General features: G+C 32.1%; 4 protein-coding genes across 13 annotated transcripts in view; 2 read left to right on the forward strand and 2 right to left on the reverse strand.

Moving 5' to 3' along the window:
* Positions 1 to 9: 9 nt before the first annotated feature.
* Cglr1 (cGAS-like receptor 1) lies at positions 10 to 3,375 on the forward strand. 5 transcript variants are annotated; one of them, XM_072021801.1, is made up of 11 exons: positions 10 to 321; positions 984 to 1,084; positions 1,169 to 1,288; positions 1,428 to 1,598; positions 1,682 to 1,782; positions 1,867 to 2,164; positions 2,234 to 2,398; positions 2,464 to 2,589; positions 2,673 to 2,856; positions 3,107 to 3,154; positions 3,236 to 3,375. In XM_072021801.1, exons 3-11 carry the CDS (start codon positions 1,169 to 1,171, stop codon positions 3,307 to 3,309), a joined length of 1,287 nt encoding a protein of 428 aa, XP_071877902.1. In that variant the 5' UTR covers positions 10 to 321; positions 984 to 1,084; the 3' UTR covers positions 3,310 to 3,375. The 5 variants fall into 5 exon arrangements, with proteins under 5 accessions (XP_071877902.1, XP_071877906.1, XP_071877904.1 ...); XM_072021803.1 differs by lacking the exon at positions 10 to 321 and adding an exon at positions 728 to 865; XM_072021804.1 differs by lacking the exon at positions 10 to 321 and adding an exon at positions 729 to 880.
* A 146-nt stretch (positions 3,376 to 3,521) lies between these two features.
* Positions 3,522 to 6,143, reverse strand: LOC139997824 (three-prime repair exonuclease 1). 4 transcript variants are annotated; one of them, XM_072021809.1, is made up of 5 exons: positions 5,881 to 5,998; positions 5,551 to 5,804; positions 5,185 to 5,469; positions 4,915 to 5,081; positions 3,522 to 4,846 (listed from the first exon to the last, which is right to left on the reverse strand). In XM_072021809.1, the coding sequence occupies exons 3-5, from the start codon at positions 5,390 to 5,392 to the stop codon at positions 4,241 to 4,243; spliced, it is 981 nt and encodes a 326-aa protein (XP_071877910.1). In that variant the 5' UTR covers positions 5,393 to 5,469; positions 5,551 to 5,804; positions 5,881 to 5,998; the 3' UTR covers positions 3,522 to 4,240. The 4 variants fall into 4 exon arrangements, with proteins under 4 accessions (XP_071877910.1, XP_071877912.1, XP_071877911.1 ...); XM_072021811.1 differs by lacking the exon at positions 5,881 to 5,998 and having other exon boundaries at positions 3,522 to 4,471; positions 4,718 to 4,846; positions 5,551 to 5,576; XM_072021810.1 differs by lacking the exons at positions 5,551 to 5,804; positions 5,881 to 5,998 and adding an exon at positions 6,024 to 6,143 and having other exon boundaries at positions 5,185 to 5,442.
* A 128-nt stretch (positions 6,144 to 6,271) lies between these two features.
* On the forward strand, positions 6,272 to 10,232 carry Ida (anaphase promoting complex subunit 5 ida). The gene is made up of 11 exons (XM_072021794.1): positions 6,272 to 6,410; positions 6,510 to 6,559; positions 6,740 to 7,119; positions 7,203 to 7,356; positions 7,464 to 7,645; positions 7,719 to 7,832; positions 7,897 to 8,026; positions 8,107 to 8,409; positions 9,179 to 9,300; positions 9,374 to 9,641; positions 9,757 to 10,232. Exons 1-11 carry the CDS (start codon positions 6,272 to 6,274, stop codon positions 10,123 to 10,125), a joined length of 2,211 nt encoding a protein of 736 aa, XP_071877895.1. The 3' UTR covers positions 10,126 to 10,232.
* Positions 10,233 to 10,427: 195 nt separating this feature from the next.
* Positions 10,428 to 21,495, reverse strand: part of LOC139997821 (dipeptidase 1) — a 235,545-nt gene continuing 224,477 nt past the window's right edge. For 2 of the 3 annotated variants that reach the window (XM_072021800.1, XM_072021798.1), the window contains exons 5-8: positions 21,117 to 21,319; positions 15,931 to 16,091; positions 12,889 to 13,018; positions 10,428 to 12,537 (exon numbers count right to left, since the gene is read on the reverse strand). In XM_072021800.1, the coding sequence (XP_071877901.1) occupies positions 12,406 to 12,537; positions 12,889 to 13,018; positions 15,931 to 16,091; positions 21,117 to 21,319 (626 nt within the window). In that variant the 3' untranslated portion in view covers positions 10,428 to 12,405. The remainder of the gene's footprint in view (positions 12,538 to 12,888; positions 13,019 to 15,930; positions 16,092 to 21,116; positions 21,320 to 21,495) is intronic. The other variant, XM_072021799.1, reaches the window with a different exon arrangement.

The following is a 21,495-nucleotide window of genomic DNA, read 5'->3' on the forward strand; positions in this document are numbered from 1 at the left end:
TATTATATATTAACCACTTGCACTACCAATAAACTCACGGTTGTGTATGCTGTGCGCTACAATATAATACGCGTTGGTAGGGTCTTATATGAAGAGTTTTACACGGATATGAATAAATACTCACGGCAACAATAGCATTTTATTTATTAATAATCTACTACTGTATGGTAGATTTCAAAATATTTTGAAATATGTAATACCACAAGGCATTCCTTGCACTCCCTAGCCGGCATGCAGCGTATGTCATTTTTATTTCTGCGACAAATGCCCATCGACGTGGTATACATGTCGCTGGCGATTTTAAAACATAAGCATCTCGTCGTGCCTGGTACGTCTTTCTAGCATAAGTGGTTAAATAGCAAGTTCCGATATTACGGAAATGTCTATGAAATTGTTTTCATATTATGTAACTGTTGCATTAAGTTTGATGTGAATAAGTATACAAGTCTATAACGTGTGACGTAAATAAACAAAACATATATTTATATGTAATTATGCATGTAATTATAGCATATGTTTATTTCTTACATATGATCATCATCTTACATATGATGATATTCTATTTGAAATTAGCAAAGTGATCTAGACACCCGAATCAGTTAAGGACTACGATATTATTAAAAAGTGAATTTCAACTGATATCTATTGTCTTATTAAAAAAGAGTGTATATCTCTATCCTTCGAATCGTCTTTCAATCTCATTGGCTTGCCGATAACAGCGTATAAATTGCGAAGTAAAGCTAAACTTCCGTAGTGAATTCATCAGTTCCGAATTCAAAACGATTAGGTTTATAACAATACGTGTTTAGAACGCTATTCGTGAATTTGCTCCATATTTCAATAGTGATATGTATTTTATTATTAAGTGTGTACCTAACAGGTATAATAATTATATTTTTTAAGTCGTATAATGTCGATTTCTTTCGATTTATGCCATGTAACTGTTTCTTCCAAAGCTTATATAATTTATGATTTTGTTGCAGTAATATTCAAAAGGAGTGATTTACATATTACAAATCAAACGCGTTATATATTTCCATTGTTTCTTTTTCCAAAAAGAAAAACGCATTAATATATCTTTAAGGTCTTTTTTATTATAATCTTACATAGATTGAGAATGTTTTATTTATTAAAATAAATATTAAAATATTTTTATTCGTATATACAGATGCAAAACATGGAAATGAAGAAGTATCTTCAAAGTGATGAAATAGTGAATAAAATAAATAGCATGTTTATATCGCTACAAATTAATGAGGTAAAGAAAGTTAACGAGCAGTTACTACCGGTACGTTTTCCTGCAAAGAAACTATATAATTAAATATATTGTTCATAATGAGATTATATCAAATATTTAAAAACGTAATAATGACTTAAATTTTCTATTTATATTCATATGTATTATTCTAATTTAATTTAATAAATAGGTAATTGAAATGCTGATAAATCATATGAAATCAGAGGATTCACTGTTTAAAAAAATGTACCAAGAAATTATTTTCTGTGGTAGCTTCTATAAAGGTACAAAAATAGAAGCACCAAATGAATTTGATCTCAATATCACTTTAAAGCTCCCTATCAACTATAATTACATAAATGTAAGGATGTTTTCAGTTAGTTAAGATGGATATTAAATTATGTTTAGTTTTATATTGATATATATTTTCCTTCTACTATTTAGTGTTCCTCAAATCAGGCAGGTTTTGTAAAAATATCTATAGAAGATAATGTGCAAGCACGTAATACATATATATATAAAAATCTTACAAATAAAGAAATAAGGTTACAAAATAAACTATAATTATTAAGTATAAAGTATATGAAGAATTTTATTACACTTTTATGTAAAATATTATTGTTTTCTAGACAACTTAACAAATTAATACATAATAATTTTGTGAATCCAAATACATTTCGTTTCTGGATTAAAGGAATTATAGACAGAGTTATGAATAAGCTACAGACTGTTGAAAATAGATACAGATTACTAACAAATAATTTTTATAGAGCATACATTAGAAAAAGTGAAAGTGGGCCTGCAATCACATTAATAGTGAATATTCCATATAAAACTGAGGATATACATATTGATTTAGCACCATCTTTACCTTTTGATATATATGTCATTCAAAGATATATTCCAAAATTTTATGAACTTGAAAGGGTTTGTGTATTTATCACAGTATTTTATTTAAATAAAGGCACTTATATCATAAACATTTTTTGTTTTTAGTGTCGATATAAAAAATGGTTTGCAATTCCAGTACCAGTACGTACTGATTGTAATAATAGCGATTCTAGTTTGGCATCCCTTTATTGGAGAACTGCTTTTAGTCTTCAAGAAAATGAAGTCCTTGCAAGATATGGTCGTGTAAAACAAGTTATACGTTTACTGAAGGTTGCTTAACAAAGTATTTAATCTTAGTATGATTACAATATTTCTGACATCATTGTATTTTTTAGAAATTAAGAAATACACAAAACCTGAACAGTATAGCAAGCTATTACATAGAAACTACATGTTTAAACAAACTGACAGAAATAGATATGAGCATCGATAAAATATCTTTGACATATTTGTTTTTTGAAGTAATATAAACCATATTGAATCAATATACACATAAAATTTATAAAGTATTACATGTTTCCATATAAATTATTGCTGTTTTTAGATGCTTAAAGAATTACAACATGTTTGTGAACAAGGGAAGCTAGACTATTATTGGAATAAGGAGTACAATTTATTATCTAGAATTGGCAAGGTGGAAATGTATAACATAACTCAACGTTTAAAAAACATTATTAAAGATATTGAAAAGAATGCAACGGATAAATATATATTGGCCAAATATATTCGTAAGTTATGTTGTTTAAAATGTGTTAAATTATATTAAAATAGGTATTCGTTTTATGCGACTTCCTAGTGTAAAACTCGATACAAATAAGTGGATTTTGTCCCACATGAATATGTAAAACATTTTCTTTGCAAATTCTTTGCTAAAACATTTATAAACATAGCGTTTAGAGAAATAGGTAATGATTATTCATAATGATAACATTCTGCTAGTCTGTATCAAATCTAAAGCTATTATTTTTTACATTACAGTAAAAACGGAGGAATTGTTGTCACTAAAGGATAACATAAATAAACATGGTAAATATTAGTTATCATAATAAAACAATAATTACAATAATTACACACTGTACTAGTTACGTCATTATATATGTATTATAGGCAACATAATTCCACATGATGAGGGAAACAATAATACAGACCAAACAAATAGCGGCAATTGTGTAATCCTCTAATTTTATTGCCTAAATTTGTTGTAATAAAATATTACATATATATATTCCGGAATTAGCTAAGTTAAAGTATAGTTGTTATAATTTTATTATTAGGTGTATATATATATATATATATATATATTCCGGATTGATCAAAAGTAAATAATTGACAGTGGTTTAAACTACATTCGAAAATAAGACAAAAATGTAGAGTAAAATTTTTTCATAAGATGCTTCATTTTCGAAAAAAGCAAATTTGAAAATGTATCCTGCGCGTTTATCAGACCAGTTCGTAATTAAACATGTTTACACTTTGTTTTCTTAAAAATGAAGTCTTAAATGAAAGAAGTTTATTTTACATTTTTGACTTATTTTCGCATGTATAATAAACTTTCATTGATTGTTTGTTCATACCTAGTGAGTACTTAGCCAAGTTAAAATATACTTCACAAATTTTCAATTTCGATTTTCTCAGAGACAAAGTGTCATATGAAAAAATTTTATCCTATCTAATTCGACTTATTTTTTCACGTAGATATTCAACTAAAATAACTATCCCTAAATTAAGAAAATATATACTAAAGAAATCAGTGTCTGTAGTGTGAAAAAACCTCTTTGTAATAAACAAACTGTGATATATGATAAGGTATTATTATTATTATATTTATATACATATGCATATTCTACTATTATAAAAGAATTTTTAGACGTTTTATAAATTCTTATGTACACATTATAAAATAAACTTCTAAATTTACAGTTACATTTATCACTTTCACAATTTGTAATATATTTACTAAAATTCATATTATGAACTATTTTCAGAAGATAAAATAGATTTTGATATAATCCAATATATGTACACATTTAATAGATATATTTCCTTAAGTGGAATCATAAACAGAATACTATCAAAAAAAAAAAAAAATGTTACTCTTTCAACAAATATGTTTTATTTGCTAGTATAATTAGTTAAAGGTACTGCATTGCAATCTGTCCATTCTACGAAGAAATTTCCTAATTTGATAGCACAGCGAATCATAGTAAGACAATCACCTTCTGCACTATGTGCATCTTCAGGGTTATTACCAAAAATATGTTTATAAACACTACCCAATTTAAAATTAATGGGCCGACTATTTGTAAAATCTAATTGTCTTCTTACATTACTTCCTCTTCTGTCCTGAAAATTTTCATCACAGTGTTGTAATTTTATAATTTGATTCTCAGGTGTCTTTTCATTGATTTTTTGTATCTTTTTACAATAACTAGTTCGTGGAGTGTTAAATACACTATCCAAATGAACTGTTGTTTCGTTAATCTTAGTTGGAGTGTTATTTTTGTTATGATCATTAAGAGTTGCATCCATAATACAATCTAATGCATCAGATAAAATCTTATCATAACCATCATTCAATAAAATACTAACGTCAGTACAATTGGAAATACTAGCAGTAGGTTGTACAATATCCATTTCTTTTATTGGATTTTGTTTACGGGAGAAGAATTCTTTGACTAGGTGCATCATGTCAATGCTTAAAACATTTTCACTGAAATTCTTTAAAGAAACAAATTAGATTATTCATGAATTTGTAAAATTATATTACAATATAATACTACATATACCTTCTCAATATTTTTGAATTCTGATAAAAATATTGGATAGTCATAATTAATTCCATTATAAGCTATAAAACAAGTTGGTGCTGCTAATCGATTTATAAAATTCACTACCAAGTTATATATGTCACAGTTAAAACATGGAAATTCTTTTAAATTTTCATTGGATAAGCCTATAATAATGTAAGTTTTATTTATATAGAAATTGAAAGATACAGCAGTTCGTTTAAAGGTAAAATAAAAATTGTTTGCTAAAAATAATTAAATGTTAGATACCTGTCAATTTTTGAATATTATTTGAAATAGGTACATCTGGATATATCGGTAAAACAAGTTTCTGTAAAATTCTTGGTGAAATATCTGTAGTATCGCATATAGCAGTTCTTGATACTGCAATTAATGACATTTCTGTGATTTTTGGCATATAATTCTTCGTAATTAATCCAGTTGTTTCCAAATCAAGAAATATAAATGTTTTTATCATTTTTAAAAAGCTTTAATAAGATCAATTAAAGTAGACGTGCAATTGGATTCCTATTTTGGAAATAAAATTTATATTAACTAGAAAATTAATAATTAATTCACTAACTTGTAATGTTATTTTTGCAATAACCTTATAAATCACAACATGCATTAAAATACACATAACCATGCTAAGTATTGGGTTGCCAACTAAGTGATTACGGATTCTGTCATTAAGTGGTAATGACAAAACTCGCAATCACTTAGTTGCCATCCCAATAGTATAACGTGTAGTAGTATAATAATAGTAATATAGTAGTAATATAATATAATAATAATAGTAGTATAATAATAGTAATATATTTAGTCTATAAATTAGTATATAAAATGTTAGGATATTTACTCATGTCTATTATTATCTGTTATCATATTGTCTGGAAATTAATTGTTATTATTAAATAAGTTCAATTTTCAACATTATTATGTTGTTTATCAAATGCATATGTGTACTTTTCTTAAGCGTTTACTGTGTATATGAACTTAGTATTTTTTCATGTTCATAAGAATGAGTTACATGTAGAAGCTATAATATTATGTTGTTTATATATGTTACTTTTCTTACATATATTTGAAGTAAAATAAAAAATTCGTACTTTTTGTAATATAGGTATTTTTTTATTACATAATATATGTATGTACATGTAGAGAGGATGCGATGTTGGATAAAACATATGAGAGTTAAAGCTCCCTCACCGTGATAATATCAAACTAATCCTAGTATACGATAACAATAAGTATAAATTCATTTACCATTGCTAATTTTAGATGTATAAATTAGCATACATATAAAATCTTCTTTTCGTTTAAAATGGAAAGTATATAGTTAGTTGAAATACGTGCTATGATACCGTTGATCACGATGTCTACGGATTTAATGAACATCGATGGCAATATAAAAAGAGTGCAAAAAGAAACTTTGACACCATACAAAATAGCAACTGTCATTTTGATTAAAGAATATTGCAATGAAACAACAAAAGGTAATTTATTATCTTTATAGACATCATAATCTAAATTTATTATAAATATTGTAATACTATATTATTAATGTTACTATTAATATTAATATTTTGTTCCAGCAATTGTGGAAAGACGCGATTTTTGTTTAGTCGCTTTGAAATTGATTCAAGTAAGCATTAATAAAATGATTTTATTTAATATATTTTTTGTACACTAAATAAAGTAAAATGTAAAGTTAAAAAACACACACACGCACACACACACATTCATATGTATACTATTATAAAGAGTTAATATTTAATTTTATTGGAGTATATTAAATAATAAATGTTTTTATCTTTTTTATTAGTCCCCTGACATGGATCTTAATACACTTCTGAATATATTGCATTCCCCTGAATATATTTTACATCGGTTTGCACATCATATGGAAGTGCAATTGAATATGTTAAGAGGAAAAGGGGTTGAAGGATTATTAGATTTATTTGATAATGTTGGACGTCTTACGAAACCATCATTGGATCATTCTCTTTCTTTACCTGCCCTAAATAAAAATTCTGTGCTTGGACTATATATAAGAAGAATTATAATTTTTTTTGAAAAATTACCTTTTGATCAAGTTGTAGCTCTTTATGAAGCTTTGAAAAAATACTTGGATAAAAGAATTAATACGTTTGATGGTTCTGATATATCTACAGCTTCTAAGACAGAAGATTCATATATAAATGAGTATGTGTTCATTATATTCATAAACTGTAATTTTGTTATGTTATACATATGTATTTTGTTATAATTTTTTTGTATTTTGAAAGAATTAAAACAACTTGGGGTGGAAGACAAGCTGAATTACTTGTTGCACAACAAGCACATACTATACAAACAGATGAACATAAAGCGATGTCTCCTGCAGAACTACAAGTTCTTGTACGAGAACTTTTAAGTTGTAGTCCTTATTATGCAGAAGCTGTGAGTATCTTGTAGTAAGAACATATTTTATTTATATATATTTTAAAAGATGCAGTTGAATATCTTTTTGTATTTCTTACTTTCTCATAATCTTTAATATGTTTCAGCATTATTTAAGTTATTTAAACTGTTTAAGGGTCAATGAATACTGCGGAGCTATAGATAGTCTTTATCACTGTTTTGATAGATTAGCACCTTTGGAAAACCGTTCTGCACCTGAAGATAAATCTCGCATTTTCAGATATGCAGCTCTAAATCTAGCAGTTTTACATGCTCAATTTAATCATAAGTGCGTTTTTATATAAATTTTAAAATTATGAATTTTGTATGCAATTCACGTTGTGATTTCATTCTCATTTAAGGGAAGTAGCACAAGCTGCTTTGAAAGAAGCTGTCATGATGGCTCAAGAAGCTGGAGACAATGTCTGTTTACAATTAGCACATGCTTGGATGTATCATTTAACTATCAAACAAAAGTAAGTTAAAATCTCTTAACTTGCATTGATATATATTTATCACTATATTTGTAATATAATTTAGGGGACCATTGATAGAAAGGTCAGTTGGCAAGGCAAGTATGTTAGGAATAACTCACACAACTGGATTAGGTCTTATTGCCTATGCTCATAATTCTGCTTTAGAAGCTAAAAGTCCATCACAAGTGTTTGAGGTATTTCTTTAATTCAGTTGTATTCAATGTGTGTTTTAATGCTTATGCAAGATTAAATTGTTCTTAATATTTAATTGCAGACTCTGATGAAATCCGATGTCTTAAATTGTCAACATTCTATGGTAGATTTAATGTCAATGACATATGCCGAAAAATCTGCTTTATGGGCATACTATGGTAAAACTGAGATGTCTTCAGTCTGTGCTCAGTTATTACTTTTACATAATACAGGAGATAAAAAACAGCATATGTTTAATGGACCATCTACTTGCCAGGCTGTCATTAATATCGCGAATATCTTAGTAGAATTTGGAGAATATTTTTTGGTTGACACCGTACTTGCTCATGCTAAGGAGAGGTTTCCTAATGAACCGTGTAATAAGGTACCATTTAAAAATTGACCCTTTGCGGACGAAGCCGCTCGACGAGCGAGCGTCGCTGTGGACGAGAGATATTGGCGCGTGCAGTTGAGAAAATATACACGTTGAACGTTTGCGTTATTCATTGTCGAGGCTTGTATTATTTTCATCAATATTTAATTCATCATCATCATTATCACTATTACTAGAAATATTGAAACGTCTGAGCCGATTCATTGTTGAACAGAGTTCGTTTCTACTGTCTGAAGCACTGTCGTCGTCTTCTATCTTGTCAGATTCAAAATAATGTTCGTCATCACTACTATCACTATCGAACATATTCTTTCTGGAACTTTTAGACATCGTGTATAAGATATTATAAAAAATATATAAAATATATAAAAAGCTTTCTGATTCATCTAGCAATGCCATTGAAAGATTGAAATTCGTTCTGACTCGACCATCATCCTGCATCGCGAGTTTACGTTAAGCGGAAAATATGATTTCTAAAGATCTACAATTTTCTTTCATCAGAAACATAATACTACTGTTTAGTTTACTATACCCATGTGTAAATACGCATAAGATTATCGTTTAGAAAAATAGACGTACGCCAGCCACTTCAAGATAACTGTCCGGAACTGTGAATAAATTCGAGCGGCTATATGTTGACACGTGTCCGCAACGGTGAAAAGACTGGACGGCTATTTGCCGACACTCGTCCGCAAAGGGTTAATATTGTACTTAAGCGAATGAATCATATAACGAAGTTTAAATGTTATTTGTTTCATAGATATGGAAGTTAAGTGAGCAACTTTATGTGTTTATGCAATTAATGAGACAAGAAAAGTGGAGTGAGGCTGAAGTAATAGCGTCAAATATTTCAAGTTTAGATCCTTTGGAATCTAAATTTAGGTATGGCGATATGTTAAAATATGTCATTTTATTATGCAGGGTCTGTACTATCTTTAAAAATTTGAATGTTTAGGTTAGCGGAAGTTTGTTTGGAAAAAGGGGATTATCCAAAAGGTTTAGAATTTATCGATAGAATTGGCAAAGAAGAGCAATTAACACCTCAAAATAAAATAAGAACTATGATTTTATTAAGTCAAATAATGTGCGCTTCTGTTTCACCAGAGAGTGGGATTGTAGGAGTGAATTCTTTAGTACTTCTAAATACAGCTCTAGAACTTGCAGTAAAAAATCATTTATCTTATTATAAAGCATTAATAAAAATGCATCTTGCAAACATTCAGGTAATTAGATTAATTATTACATTTTTTCATTAATTTAAAGATATTGAGGATATTGATTACATTATAAATATTATAGATATTATGAGTATTATATTATCTTTTATTAACTTTCCAGTTAATAATGGGTATGCCAACTTTAGCACTAAACTTAGTAGAAGAAGCAATTACACAAATTTTAGCGCATGGAGGATATTACGATCAAGGTAGAGCGTTTGTTTTATATACGAAATGTTTAGTTGCTACTGCTCCAACATGTGACAAGATGCGAAAGGAAGTAATCTTAAAAGCTATTAAAGCACTTTCAAAGGCGAAAAATTATTTTACAAAAGTCGAAGCATATGGAAGACTAAGAATTACATTGTGTTTAGAATCTTTACTATGTCACGAGATCGATCTTAAAACTGAACGAAATCAATGTGCTTTTGAATTTCGCCAACTAGATCAACAGCTTCTTACAAAATTAGATAATTTGTCTTTATATTGAAAACCAAAATGCAGAAAAAGAAGACAAGAACAAATATGTAGAATTGGAAAACTTCTTCATTTGTATTAAAAAACGAAACATTCAAATATACAGTATTTTCCTAAAAATCCTGCATTATTATTTATTATTAGGTATGTGTATTAGGTAATAATTGAAAAAAATATTAAGGTATTGATACTAATAAAATTCTTATAATTAGATTCATACAATTACATTTTGTAAAATACAATTTACGTGAAATGTTCTGAAGATATGGAAATATGTTGTAAAATAAGGATAAGGGGAAATGAATAGTCGAACAATGACAAGTATACAATAGAAACATTTATTTATAGAATCCGCTGCGAAGCTACAACGGAATTTTTGATATTCTAAAGTTTCTTACCTACTCCTCGTGTAGGAGTTAGGTATAATCCATACGAGTTATCTTCATTCTGTTTGTTATCCGATAGCAATTTTTTTTTTTAAGAATCAACTCGCATGAATCACATAGTAAGTGCACACAGGACACAAATAGGTGAATGGTGACACATGAAAATCGCAGGGGTGAATTTTTATCAAAACCCCAGAAACTTCCAGCGAGTCGTCGAAGATATTAGATGATGCTTTTGTCGAGGAAAATTTGGATGTGTATAAGTGATAGATTACATCCGATATAACACGTTGAGAAACACTCACACACGTTTGAATTCTATCGACAATAGTTCTTGTGAGCAATTTTTACCTTATCCAAGTATCTCTTATTTTTTGAAAGCATTTTGTTTTGTATAACGATATTCTCCTCTCTATAATACTAACAGCAAGATTCACTTTGCGAATATGCTTTTTCTTAGCGTCATTTTGTTAAAACAGATATGTTTTCCTTCTGAAACCTTTTTCATTTCAACGACTATAATAATGTTTTTCAAATAAACCCGTGATTCTTTCAGATATGGGTTTGCTCATTTTAATTCCTCAAATTATTAACGCTAAAGTGCACGTATTTTTGGTGCAACGAAGGGGGGAAGACATATGAAGATACACAGCCGGGTTCACACATAATATTTTTTTCTTTTACAGTACGAGAGTGACATAGTTTAGAAGATTTCTATATTGTCACAGTATGTTCTCTTTATTTACTTCGGCGTACCGATTTACGTATAATTGATCGTTTTGCTTGGCATTTCAAAAATCATTTTTTACAAGAATTTCATGCAATCTGGTACTTCTAGTACATCAAAAACATTATTTAAAATGTATGATGTTTTTAATTATAATTGACCAATTTGAAACTAAATTCTTTTTCATTAAATTATTTAGTGGTGTTTTTAAACATCCGTCGGAGGTATATATGTATATATACTCGCACGTATACAATATCAAATTGTAGGATTTAGCCTGGTTTTCGACAAAACTTACTTTCTTGAAGAACACAGCGCTCTATAACTCTTCGAACGACAATGAAAATTCTAAATTCTCCCAGTGATGTACACAATTCTTCGAATTAACAGCTTTTGTATCGTAAAAATATAAAGTGGAGAAAAATCTGTTTACACTTTATTCAAAGATTGCATATTAGAATACACGTATTTCTTTTTATAATAAATTTTACAATGCGTTGCTATTACTCCTATGAAAAATAGCACTGTTACCTTGTACATGTCTGTTCTGAAATATATGTACGAGATACCAAAATATGGTTGTTATAAATGTTTAAAATACAGACAATTTTATAATCAGTTTTCCTCTACTTAAAACTTAAGCCTTAAATTATTGTTGACAGATACATTGGTAATTTAGAACGTGAATTTCGTAATGCTTAATGGTTATTTTAACGTTAATAATAATAATAAAATAAATGTTATGATAAAAACACGATCGTCGTATTTTCTTAATCGTTCGAATAATTATAAATATGGCGAATTAACAGTTTTGGAGAGGCTCGTTGAAAAATAATAATGTTCCGTGTTTGTGCTTTCAAGCAAAAGAAACCTACAGCCCAGCAAATTAGACGTTCGAAGCTGTGTATTTCGTTCGAGGTAGGTTCTTCATTCTTTCTTTTTTTCTCTCGTTCAATTGTTATCCTGATTGAGCATCTAAAAAGGGACAGATTTTGTAGGCGGGCAAGAATCAAGCAGTGAGAAGCTCTCTCTCTTTCTCTCTCTTGGATCGCTCGTTCTGCTAGGACTTCTCCGGTTTCGACGCGACTCAGCTCGTTTTGTCGAGCATAGGACGGCAGGGTGCTCGTGGAGAAGTAATTTGCACACCATCCGGAAACTATAGAAGGACACGATAGAACGATCAAATCTCCATGACCGTTTGCACGGAGTTGATATCGAGCGCACAACTGCCGGTTGTGTCGGGAGAATCCTGAAGGTATTCTTCGGAAGGCGTCATACCGGCTGTTCTCATGTCGTCCCTCACTTTTTCCACCTGAAACGAATAATACGCACGTACAGTTTTCTCTTTTAAAAAAATCGCTAGTCTACGCAAGATATCATTCTCATAAAAAAGTTCTATTTTTGTTCTAAGTTTTCGAAAAAAAAAAAAAAAATATTTCCCCGTTCAATTCCTTTATCTCGTTTATATCCTTCGTTTAATAATCGATCGTGCGAAAGTTAATTGAAACACACGTGGAATCGTCTTGCTTAAAATTTATTCGATTTTTAGAATCAAAGAATTAAACAACAGACTACTACACTGTTTTTATTTTCGTGTCGTATAAGGATCGCGGTGTAACAACCTGGCAGAAAGATTCGAATTTAGATTTGAACGCGTTCCAACCTTTTGAAGGACTCTCAGCAGGTTCAGTCCGGCGACTTTCTTCAAGTCGTACACGTTCCAGTTCCCACTTCGAAGAAGTTCGGCGAACAGTTCCGGATACTTGGAGACATCCTCCAGTCCTCTGGGTGTCCTGTCAACAGAATCAATTCTTTGTAACAAGTCGTGTCCGAGTTTGATTACGATCAAACTGGAAATGGATAGTTGCAGCGTTGTTCTTTGCGACTTTTCCTATTTTACAATGCGCGTATCAAAATGTCCAATTTATTTCAAGTAACGTACAATAATTATAGAGATGAAAACGAATAGAGAGGAATGGCAATTTTTATATCGTAATTTTTTTACGGTTATCAACTGATGGATTTTTAGATACACGAGGACTCTAATAATTCGAAGAGACGAGGAATTCGTATAAGATGCATCTGCTCGTTTTACAAAATTTATAAACTTTGAGTTGTGGCGGCACGCGACGACGGAACTTTCCGACGGTTTCGCGACATTCGGCAACAATGTATTTCGCTGAAGCGAAGTGTCTAATGAGCCATCAATATCCCAACGGTCCTCCGCCGAATATTCGAGAAGAAGGAATACGTGGCAACACGGTCGCGAATGCTTAACAAACGCGTGGATAGTGGGGATATTGAGGGGCGACAAAAAGAAAGAAAAAGATTCATTCCGTTTCGAACAACGAAGTGCGGAGGGTCTAGCGTAACAGCGAAGTAAACACATTCGAGAAGCGTGATTGTTAATTGTTGATCGTTAATCGTTGACTGTTAATTGTTTAATAAACCCTTTTCGTTGAACATCAAGAGTGTTTCTTGGGACACTTACATCCAATTCCATCTCAGAGTGAAACTTTGATCATTGGATATACCCGTTTGTATACGTACAATCTATTCCATTAGATAATTATTCAAACGACTCTACTTCTCTCGTGGATAATCTCCGTTCTAATTAACATCAAGAGTTACTAAATCGATGCCAGTGTATAAATAAAAGGAACATTTGTCCAAGCACTGTTGTCCCACGTTCGTTCTATCAGTTTATATCCAGTAATAACAGACATTAATCACGAAGATTTACATTCAAACGCATTAAATTACAGCTTATCTTTCCCACCATGAATCCAAATGAGTTAAACAACCCGTAATTCTTTCCAACGTGTACCTCAAACTCCATCCTCCTGCTCTCTGTATTTTTCCTTTTTATTTTTCTTTTTTCGATGATCGATAACCCGTTGTAACGGACCACCAAGCATCCATCGCATAACAGAATATCGAAAGGAAAAAAAAAAAAAAGGGAAGTCTATGGTCTTGTAATTAGATTTACAGTGCCATTAATTCTCCGTTCATCGGTTTACGATAACTTGCACAAACACGATGAATTACCCGACACGAGCCGGTAAATGTGTTCACAGGAAGGTTTACGCCGCCGCACCCTTGTGACTATAAATCTTTTCGACCAACGCCGCCGCATCGAAAAGCTTAATTAGACCTGTGCGTACTCCCTTGATTAAACTTATGGAATATCAAATTGGACCCACGATTCACGATGTTTCCTATTCGGATATTGCACCGACTTCGGTGTCCATTCGTAAAAATGGCTCATAACCGAACAACGGATATTCGCGCAGATTCGTATTTTTCTTTTTTTGTTTTTTTTTTATTATTCAATTTGTACTTTAAAATTTATCTAGATGGACATTCGGTAAATTTGTCTAGCTTTATTACTAAATAACATGTGGATGGCTACCCCCAGCGAGATACAATCTTCGAGTTTGTTTATTTTATTTCTTTAATGACATCAGTGAGGTGTTTTCTCTTTATACGAGAGATTCGTATTTTTGTAAAGGTAAAAATAATGGAACAGAAAGTAAGGAGAAACTCGTTTTACCTATTGAGCTACGCCAGGTGCTAGACTTTGAGTATTCTATGTATATTTGCGTGTTACGAACATTCTGCGTATTTTTGTACATTTACATCCGCAAAGATCCACCGGTTGCTTATAACGAAAACGACTTTTGTATATTGTATACGTCATATATTTAATGACAATTATTCGTTTATTACCATCTGAGGCTTCTACACGTGTATTATATCTAACATGTGTGTATTATTTTAGGAAGCGTTATTCTCATCGAACAAGGCTAATACGTAAAAGTTCCAAGTAATAAAAATGCAGAAATTGTATATATCGTATATTTAATGACAATTATTCGTTTATTACCATCTGAGGCTACTACGTGTATTATGTCTAACATACGTGTACTGTTTTAGAAAACGCTATTATCATCGAACAAGGCTAATACGTAAAAGTTCCAAGTAATAACTGCAGAAATTGTATACATCGTATATTTAATGACAATTCGTTTATTACCATCTGAGGCTCCTACGTGTATTATATCTAACATACGTGTACTGTTTTAGGAAACGATATTATCATCGAACGCGGCTAATACATAAAAGTTCCAAGTAATAAAAATGCAGAAATTGTATATATCGTATATTTAATGACAATTCGTTTATTACCATCTGAGGCTCCTACGTGTATTATATCTAACATACGTGTACTGTTTTAGGAAACGCTATTATCATTGAAAAAGGCTAATACGTAAAAATTCCAAGTAATAAAACTGCAGAAATTGTATATATCATATATTTAATGACAATTCGTTTATTACCATCTGAGGCTCCTACGTGTATTATATCTAACATATGTGTACTGTTTTAGAAAACGCTATTATCATCGAACAAGGCTAATACGTAAAAGTTCCAAGTAATAACTGCAGAAATTGTATATATCGTATATTTAATGACAATTCGTTTATTACCATCTGAGACTCCTACGTGTATTATATCTAACATACGTGTACTGTTTTAGAAAACGCTATTATCATCGAACAAGGCTAATACGTAAAAGTTCCAAGTAACAACTGCAGAAATTGGAAAGTTTCGGAAGGTTTATTTATTTGCTATTGTGTATTCTATCGTGCATACGGATATGGATTTGCGCGATAGAACGTGTTAAAGAAAAAAATGTACCTACTTGTTGATACCATCGAAGTCGCCACCGACACCGATGTGGTCCACGCCAATTAGGTTTTTAATGTAGTAAATGTGCTCGGCGACGTCGGAGACGGTCGCCTGAGAGCCACATTTCACGAAGTAATTATAAAACGTCACCATCACTAATCCACCGTTAGCAGCCTACAAATGAAATTCCATTTTATATCGCATCGTTCGATAAAATCGCTCGAAGTTTCGATCGTACTTCTTATAAAAAACTTATCCGAGCTTTAATTCCACACGTTCGTGTATCTTCATCCAAAAATTTAAAATGGAACTTGGAAATTGAAAAGTTCGAAAGATCGCGTGTCGAAGGTTCGTAAGATTAAAAAATTTGGAGACTCGAGTGTTTGGAAATTTCAATACCTGAACGTTCGAAAGTTTAAACTTTAAGCAAATTTAGGTGGCTGGATGTTTACAAATTTCAATGTTCGAAGATTCGAGCGTTTGAAAACTTAGAAACCTAAAGATTTGACGCGTTCGGTGAATTTTTCAGGCATCGAAGATTCGAGTACTTGGAAAATTGAAAACTTGAAAATTTGAAGAACTGGCGACTGGAATCTTTCACCTGAAACAAATAAGAAATAGCTTTCGCATCGACGAAAAATTCTATTATTCTGCTCGAAGTCTGAAATCTTGATCGTGCCTTATATTAACCGCAGATTCTGACCGCAACTATCGTCACGCGTTCCTCCATCAAATCTACCGCAATGTTCTCGCGTAACCGCATTTCGTCTCCATCGTACGTACCTGTGTTTCCTGTGTTTTGGTCAACTGTACTGTACCCTAGAAACCTGTCGCGAACCAACCTAAACGTTGATCCAGAATGTTACGAATCTTATTGTAAAGAACGATCTTTCTTATTTTCGAATAGATAACGAACGAACGTTGTTTTATTCGAGAGGAAAGAATTTATCGACGATATTGTTTAACATCGTAAAGTAAATGTAGCAAAGTCGAACTTAAGAGATTCTATAATGGATTCTTTTCTAAAATTTCTTTCCACGATTCGGAAACCTTATAAGGATCGACGACTCGAATAAATCGTAAATTCTTCTTCTCTGATATTTTCTGCAGATTTAGCTATGTAATGCTTATTCCCCTTGATCAGAAAATTGCAAAGGATATTATTGACTTTTAAGAGAATCGAAGATCCTTTTGTGACCATCGAGTAACGGAAGAGCACTTGTGAACTTCCGATCTCGGACAGTTTCAAGCTTCGTCGTAACGAGATAACTCCCTTGTTAGGCTAAAAACAATACGTTTACACAGGTTTCTATGTCGAAATATCGCTTAATAATGTTCACTGTGTAATTTTTTGGAATATTTAAAAAGTTCATCTCGTTTATCGTAAAATAACTTTTACTTGATTTCCATTATTATTATTATTATTATATATTATTTTCATTATTTCATTTTATATCGAACATATACCGTGTCTATTAGTCTATGTACGTTTATGTTTCATGAACGCGTATAGGTATGTGTTTTAAAAACTACAAAATTAAATTTTCTATTCTTTTCCAGGTACGAGTTACAAAGTACGAGGCAACGAAATCCGATTGGAAACACGTAGTGGAATGGAACAGTTAAATTTAGAAGAATTGTCGTTACAATTTCATCTTGCTGTATTCGGAGTTCAGTTTTTGTAAAATGAAGCATTCTCCTACGCTGATTCCGCGTGTATCTATGAAAAAACGAGAATACGATTTTCCCTCTACGGGAGAGGAAAGGATAGATTGTCTTGAAAAAAAAAAAAAAAAAAATGTCAAACACGGCGTAGTTATCAAGTTGATGATGTATACGTAAGAATTAAAAGTTCCTTCGGGTGGTTTTACAGTTACGAAACGCAGCGTAGAATTATAACGAGACGAGGAAAAATCTGCCACTCGAGGGGATTCGAGGAAGAAAATTGCGGTTTGTGGAAAGATACGAAGCCAACGAGGAACAGGGGAACAGATAAATCCGTTAATTTCTCGCCCTACTAATTTGTCGTTTAACGAGGGAACGCGAAGAGGTTTCCTATAATGGAGCAGAAAACCCCGACAATAGAAACGAATAGCCGGTGGTAAATGTTTCGTGTCACTGGGAGACCAGCTGCACAGATAATCGTCTATCCTCTGGAGAGGAAGAAGAACGATCTGGTGCGAGAGAAAACGCGAAAACCGTCACTTTTCTTTTCGATTCGACGAAACTTATTTCGCAACAAATCTACGTACATCGTTAACAGATCCTCGAACAGGACTTTTATTTGACAAACGTTTTACAAGCTATCGTATAGCAGAGAATATTTTGCAGCTATGTACAGCGCTACGAACAATTATAAACTCGAACATATTTTCTTATATTATTGTAGCGGCTGTCACACGCTCAAGAAGGCCACCCGCTCATTAATCAGGTAGAAGAAGCATCCTGCATACCACAGCTATCGAAACAATAACGAAAAAGCCGCCTCTGATACACACCCGACGATAACACCTTCAAAGGAATTAAAACCTCGATATAAAAACCCTCCTAAATTAGCGCACGACACATTATTCTGTGGTAACACTATGAATCGTTACTCTGTTGGATTTATATAATAAATTCCATTATCGTATACGAAGTGCAATCTCTTCATCTTATTCGTGAAACCTCATCGGCTGACGTTCCAACTTAAACACGCAAAGTAAAGTTACATTATACAAGGCCATATTAAAACCTGTTTGGACCTATGGGATCCAACTATGGGGAACAGCGAGTAATTCCGACATAGAAATTCTCCATCGATTCCAATCGAAAACCTTAAGATCCCTAATAGATGCACCTTGGTACGTCACCAACGAAACGATACATCACGACCTCGAGATACCCACAGTCAAAGAAGAAATATCCAAATTCAGCAATAGACACAGCACAAGAGTTAACAACCACCAAAACCCTCTAATTACTCAACTACTCGACGCGTCGGAACAGATTCGCAGACTGAAAAGACATTACACCTTAGACCTAAGCACTAGATTCAAGTAGAATCAAACATACTATAAACACTTATTAATCGCGTCACAGTACCACGCCAGATAAATTTACTTAAAATTCTCTACGAGAATTGATTGTAAATTAAACGCAAATAAAAAAAAAAAAAATTCGTGAAACGTCCGAACTGCGACGCGAGGAGATTACCGGCGACGTATCGATTTCGTGATTTCTTGCGTCTCCTATGTGACACGGCATATGCGTCTTAGGACGTCGCGATACGCAGATACCTCGTATAGTTGTTTTGCCACGGAGGATTAACACTGTACGACGCACATAATGTAATAAACAAACTCTGGACAAAGCAATTTCGCTGCTACGTGCAACCTACAACCTGCGACAAGTTCAAACCTTTCGGTACCCCTCTCGACCAGCATAAATAGACGAACAAGTTCTCCACGAATAATGCTATATAAAGCCATATTAAAACCTGTTTGGACCTATAGGATCTAACTATGGGGAACAGCGAGCAACTCCAACATAGAAATTCTCCAACGATTCCAATCGAAAACTCTAAGATCCTTAATGGATGCACCTTGGTATATTACCAAGGAAACGATACACCGCGACCTTAAGATATCCACGGTCAAAGAAGAAATATCCAAATTCAGTAACAGATATAATACAAGAGTTAACAACCACCAAAACGCATTAGTTATCCAATTACTTGGCACGACGGATCAGATCCGCAGACTAAAAAGACAATATCCTTTAGATTTAAGCATTAGATTCAACTATAATCAATCATACTATAAACTCTTATAATCCAAGTTACAGTACCACGCCAAGATAATTTACTTATAATTATCAATGAGAATTGATTTGCAAGAAGTCTACCAAATAAAAAAAAAAAAAAAGTTCTCCACGAGTCAGTAGTAGTGCGAATGAATATAAATATCGAGTCAGTAAATCAGTCAGTCGAGCGAACTAGCATAACGAATCAATCTTATAACGAATATCATGAAGCGAACAACGCTTGCGATTAACTTTGTATTCTACGCTTTAAATTATCTGTAAATATAGTTAATTAAATTAACTCGTCTGATTATTGATTTAAGCAACAACGCGTCACACCGTCCACCACATTATTTTATTCGATATTTCCAAGAAATCGCTGATCGTGTCTGGATAAGCGAAATTGCTTTTGTAAAGGATAAATCGAACGCTGCAGGATATCAGGAGATGTTACACGGAGAATTGTCGTCCTTCGTAAATGAAATAGAAGACAGAAAGCCAGTTTTTCAACAAGACAATGTTGCTATTCGCAGAGTCGCTGTTAGGAAGCCGTGGTTCCAGGATTTCGCAATAGAATTATTACCATGGCCAGCGTGAGTCCTGATCTGAACCCGATCGAGACCTGCTGGGAATTCTACGAAGAAAAGTTTACGAGCAGGAGAAGTCACCTATAGAAAATATGGTTGAACTTGAATAAAGAATGAAATCCGTAGGGAGTGGATATTCAAAACGAAACTTTAAGTAAGTTAGTGGATAGTATACCTAACAGATTAGTAGAAACAACAAGAAGCAAAGGAAAATACACGAAATATTTAACGAAATCTACACTTTGACTGACATTGACTTTATATCTTTTTTGTAGTTGTAGAAAACACAATTTTAAGAGAAAGTTTAATATTTTTCAGACATCGAAAGAAGACAATTGTTGTTTGTTGCATCGTCAGTTTTGTTTTGTATCGTAACATGAAATTATACAGACAATTTCGTCGATGTTTCTTCCAACGTTATGACAAATCTAAAAATAAGCTTTGAGTTTATAATTATTCATTGCACTGTATACATATGTCTGTATTTTTTCTCCAACAACGAAGATGATAATTTAGTTGGAGATACCTTTTAGAAGATTTTCAGAATTTTTATTATTTGTCGGCTGTCTTTTCTTTAAATTTAATACCAAAGCTCCCGCGTATCTTTCCCTTACGAAATTTGAATTTAATTTTCGTTCTGCTCCTGAGAATGTATCTTTCCGTTATATTTTTCCCTTCTCGAGGGAGGATCGGTAATTTTAATAATTCGAATATAATTAGGTTAATTTTTTTACTCATTCCGACGTATTAATCTTTTCCAACAAAATTTTTATCTTAGATTAAATTTAATTAAACGGGAAAACGGTCGAATAACGTGGCTTCTGCTTACCAGCTGCCTTAAAATGTCGTCGGGAACGTTCCTCGAGGAATTACAAATGGCGAAGGCCGAGGAGTGAGAAAAAATGACGGGTGCTTTGCTGGCTCTTAAAGCGTCCCTCATGGTTGCCCTCGCTGTATGACTAAGGTCTATCAGCATTCCCAGCCTATTCATTTCCTGAACTACTGTTTTCCCGAACGCCGTTAGACCGCCTCCTAAAACAAACGAGAACTTAACTTTGTCCCTCTGTCTACTTACAGTCGAAACATTTATCTCCCTGACACAACGATACTTGGAATTTTTCATTTTTCGATCGTGTTATGCTATTACTATATTTTTTATAGCTTACATAATATAGTACGATAATATAGTAGTGAGTATAATAAAGATT

This window comes from Bombus fervidus, chromosome 2 (assembly GCF_041682495.2).
Source record: "Bombus fervidus isolate BK054 chromosome 2, iyBomFerv1, whole genome shotgun sequence".
NCBI lineage: Eukaryota > Metazoa > Arthropoda > Insecta > Hymenoptera > Apidae > Bombus > Bombus fervidus.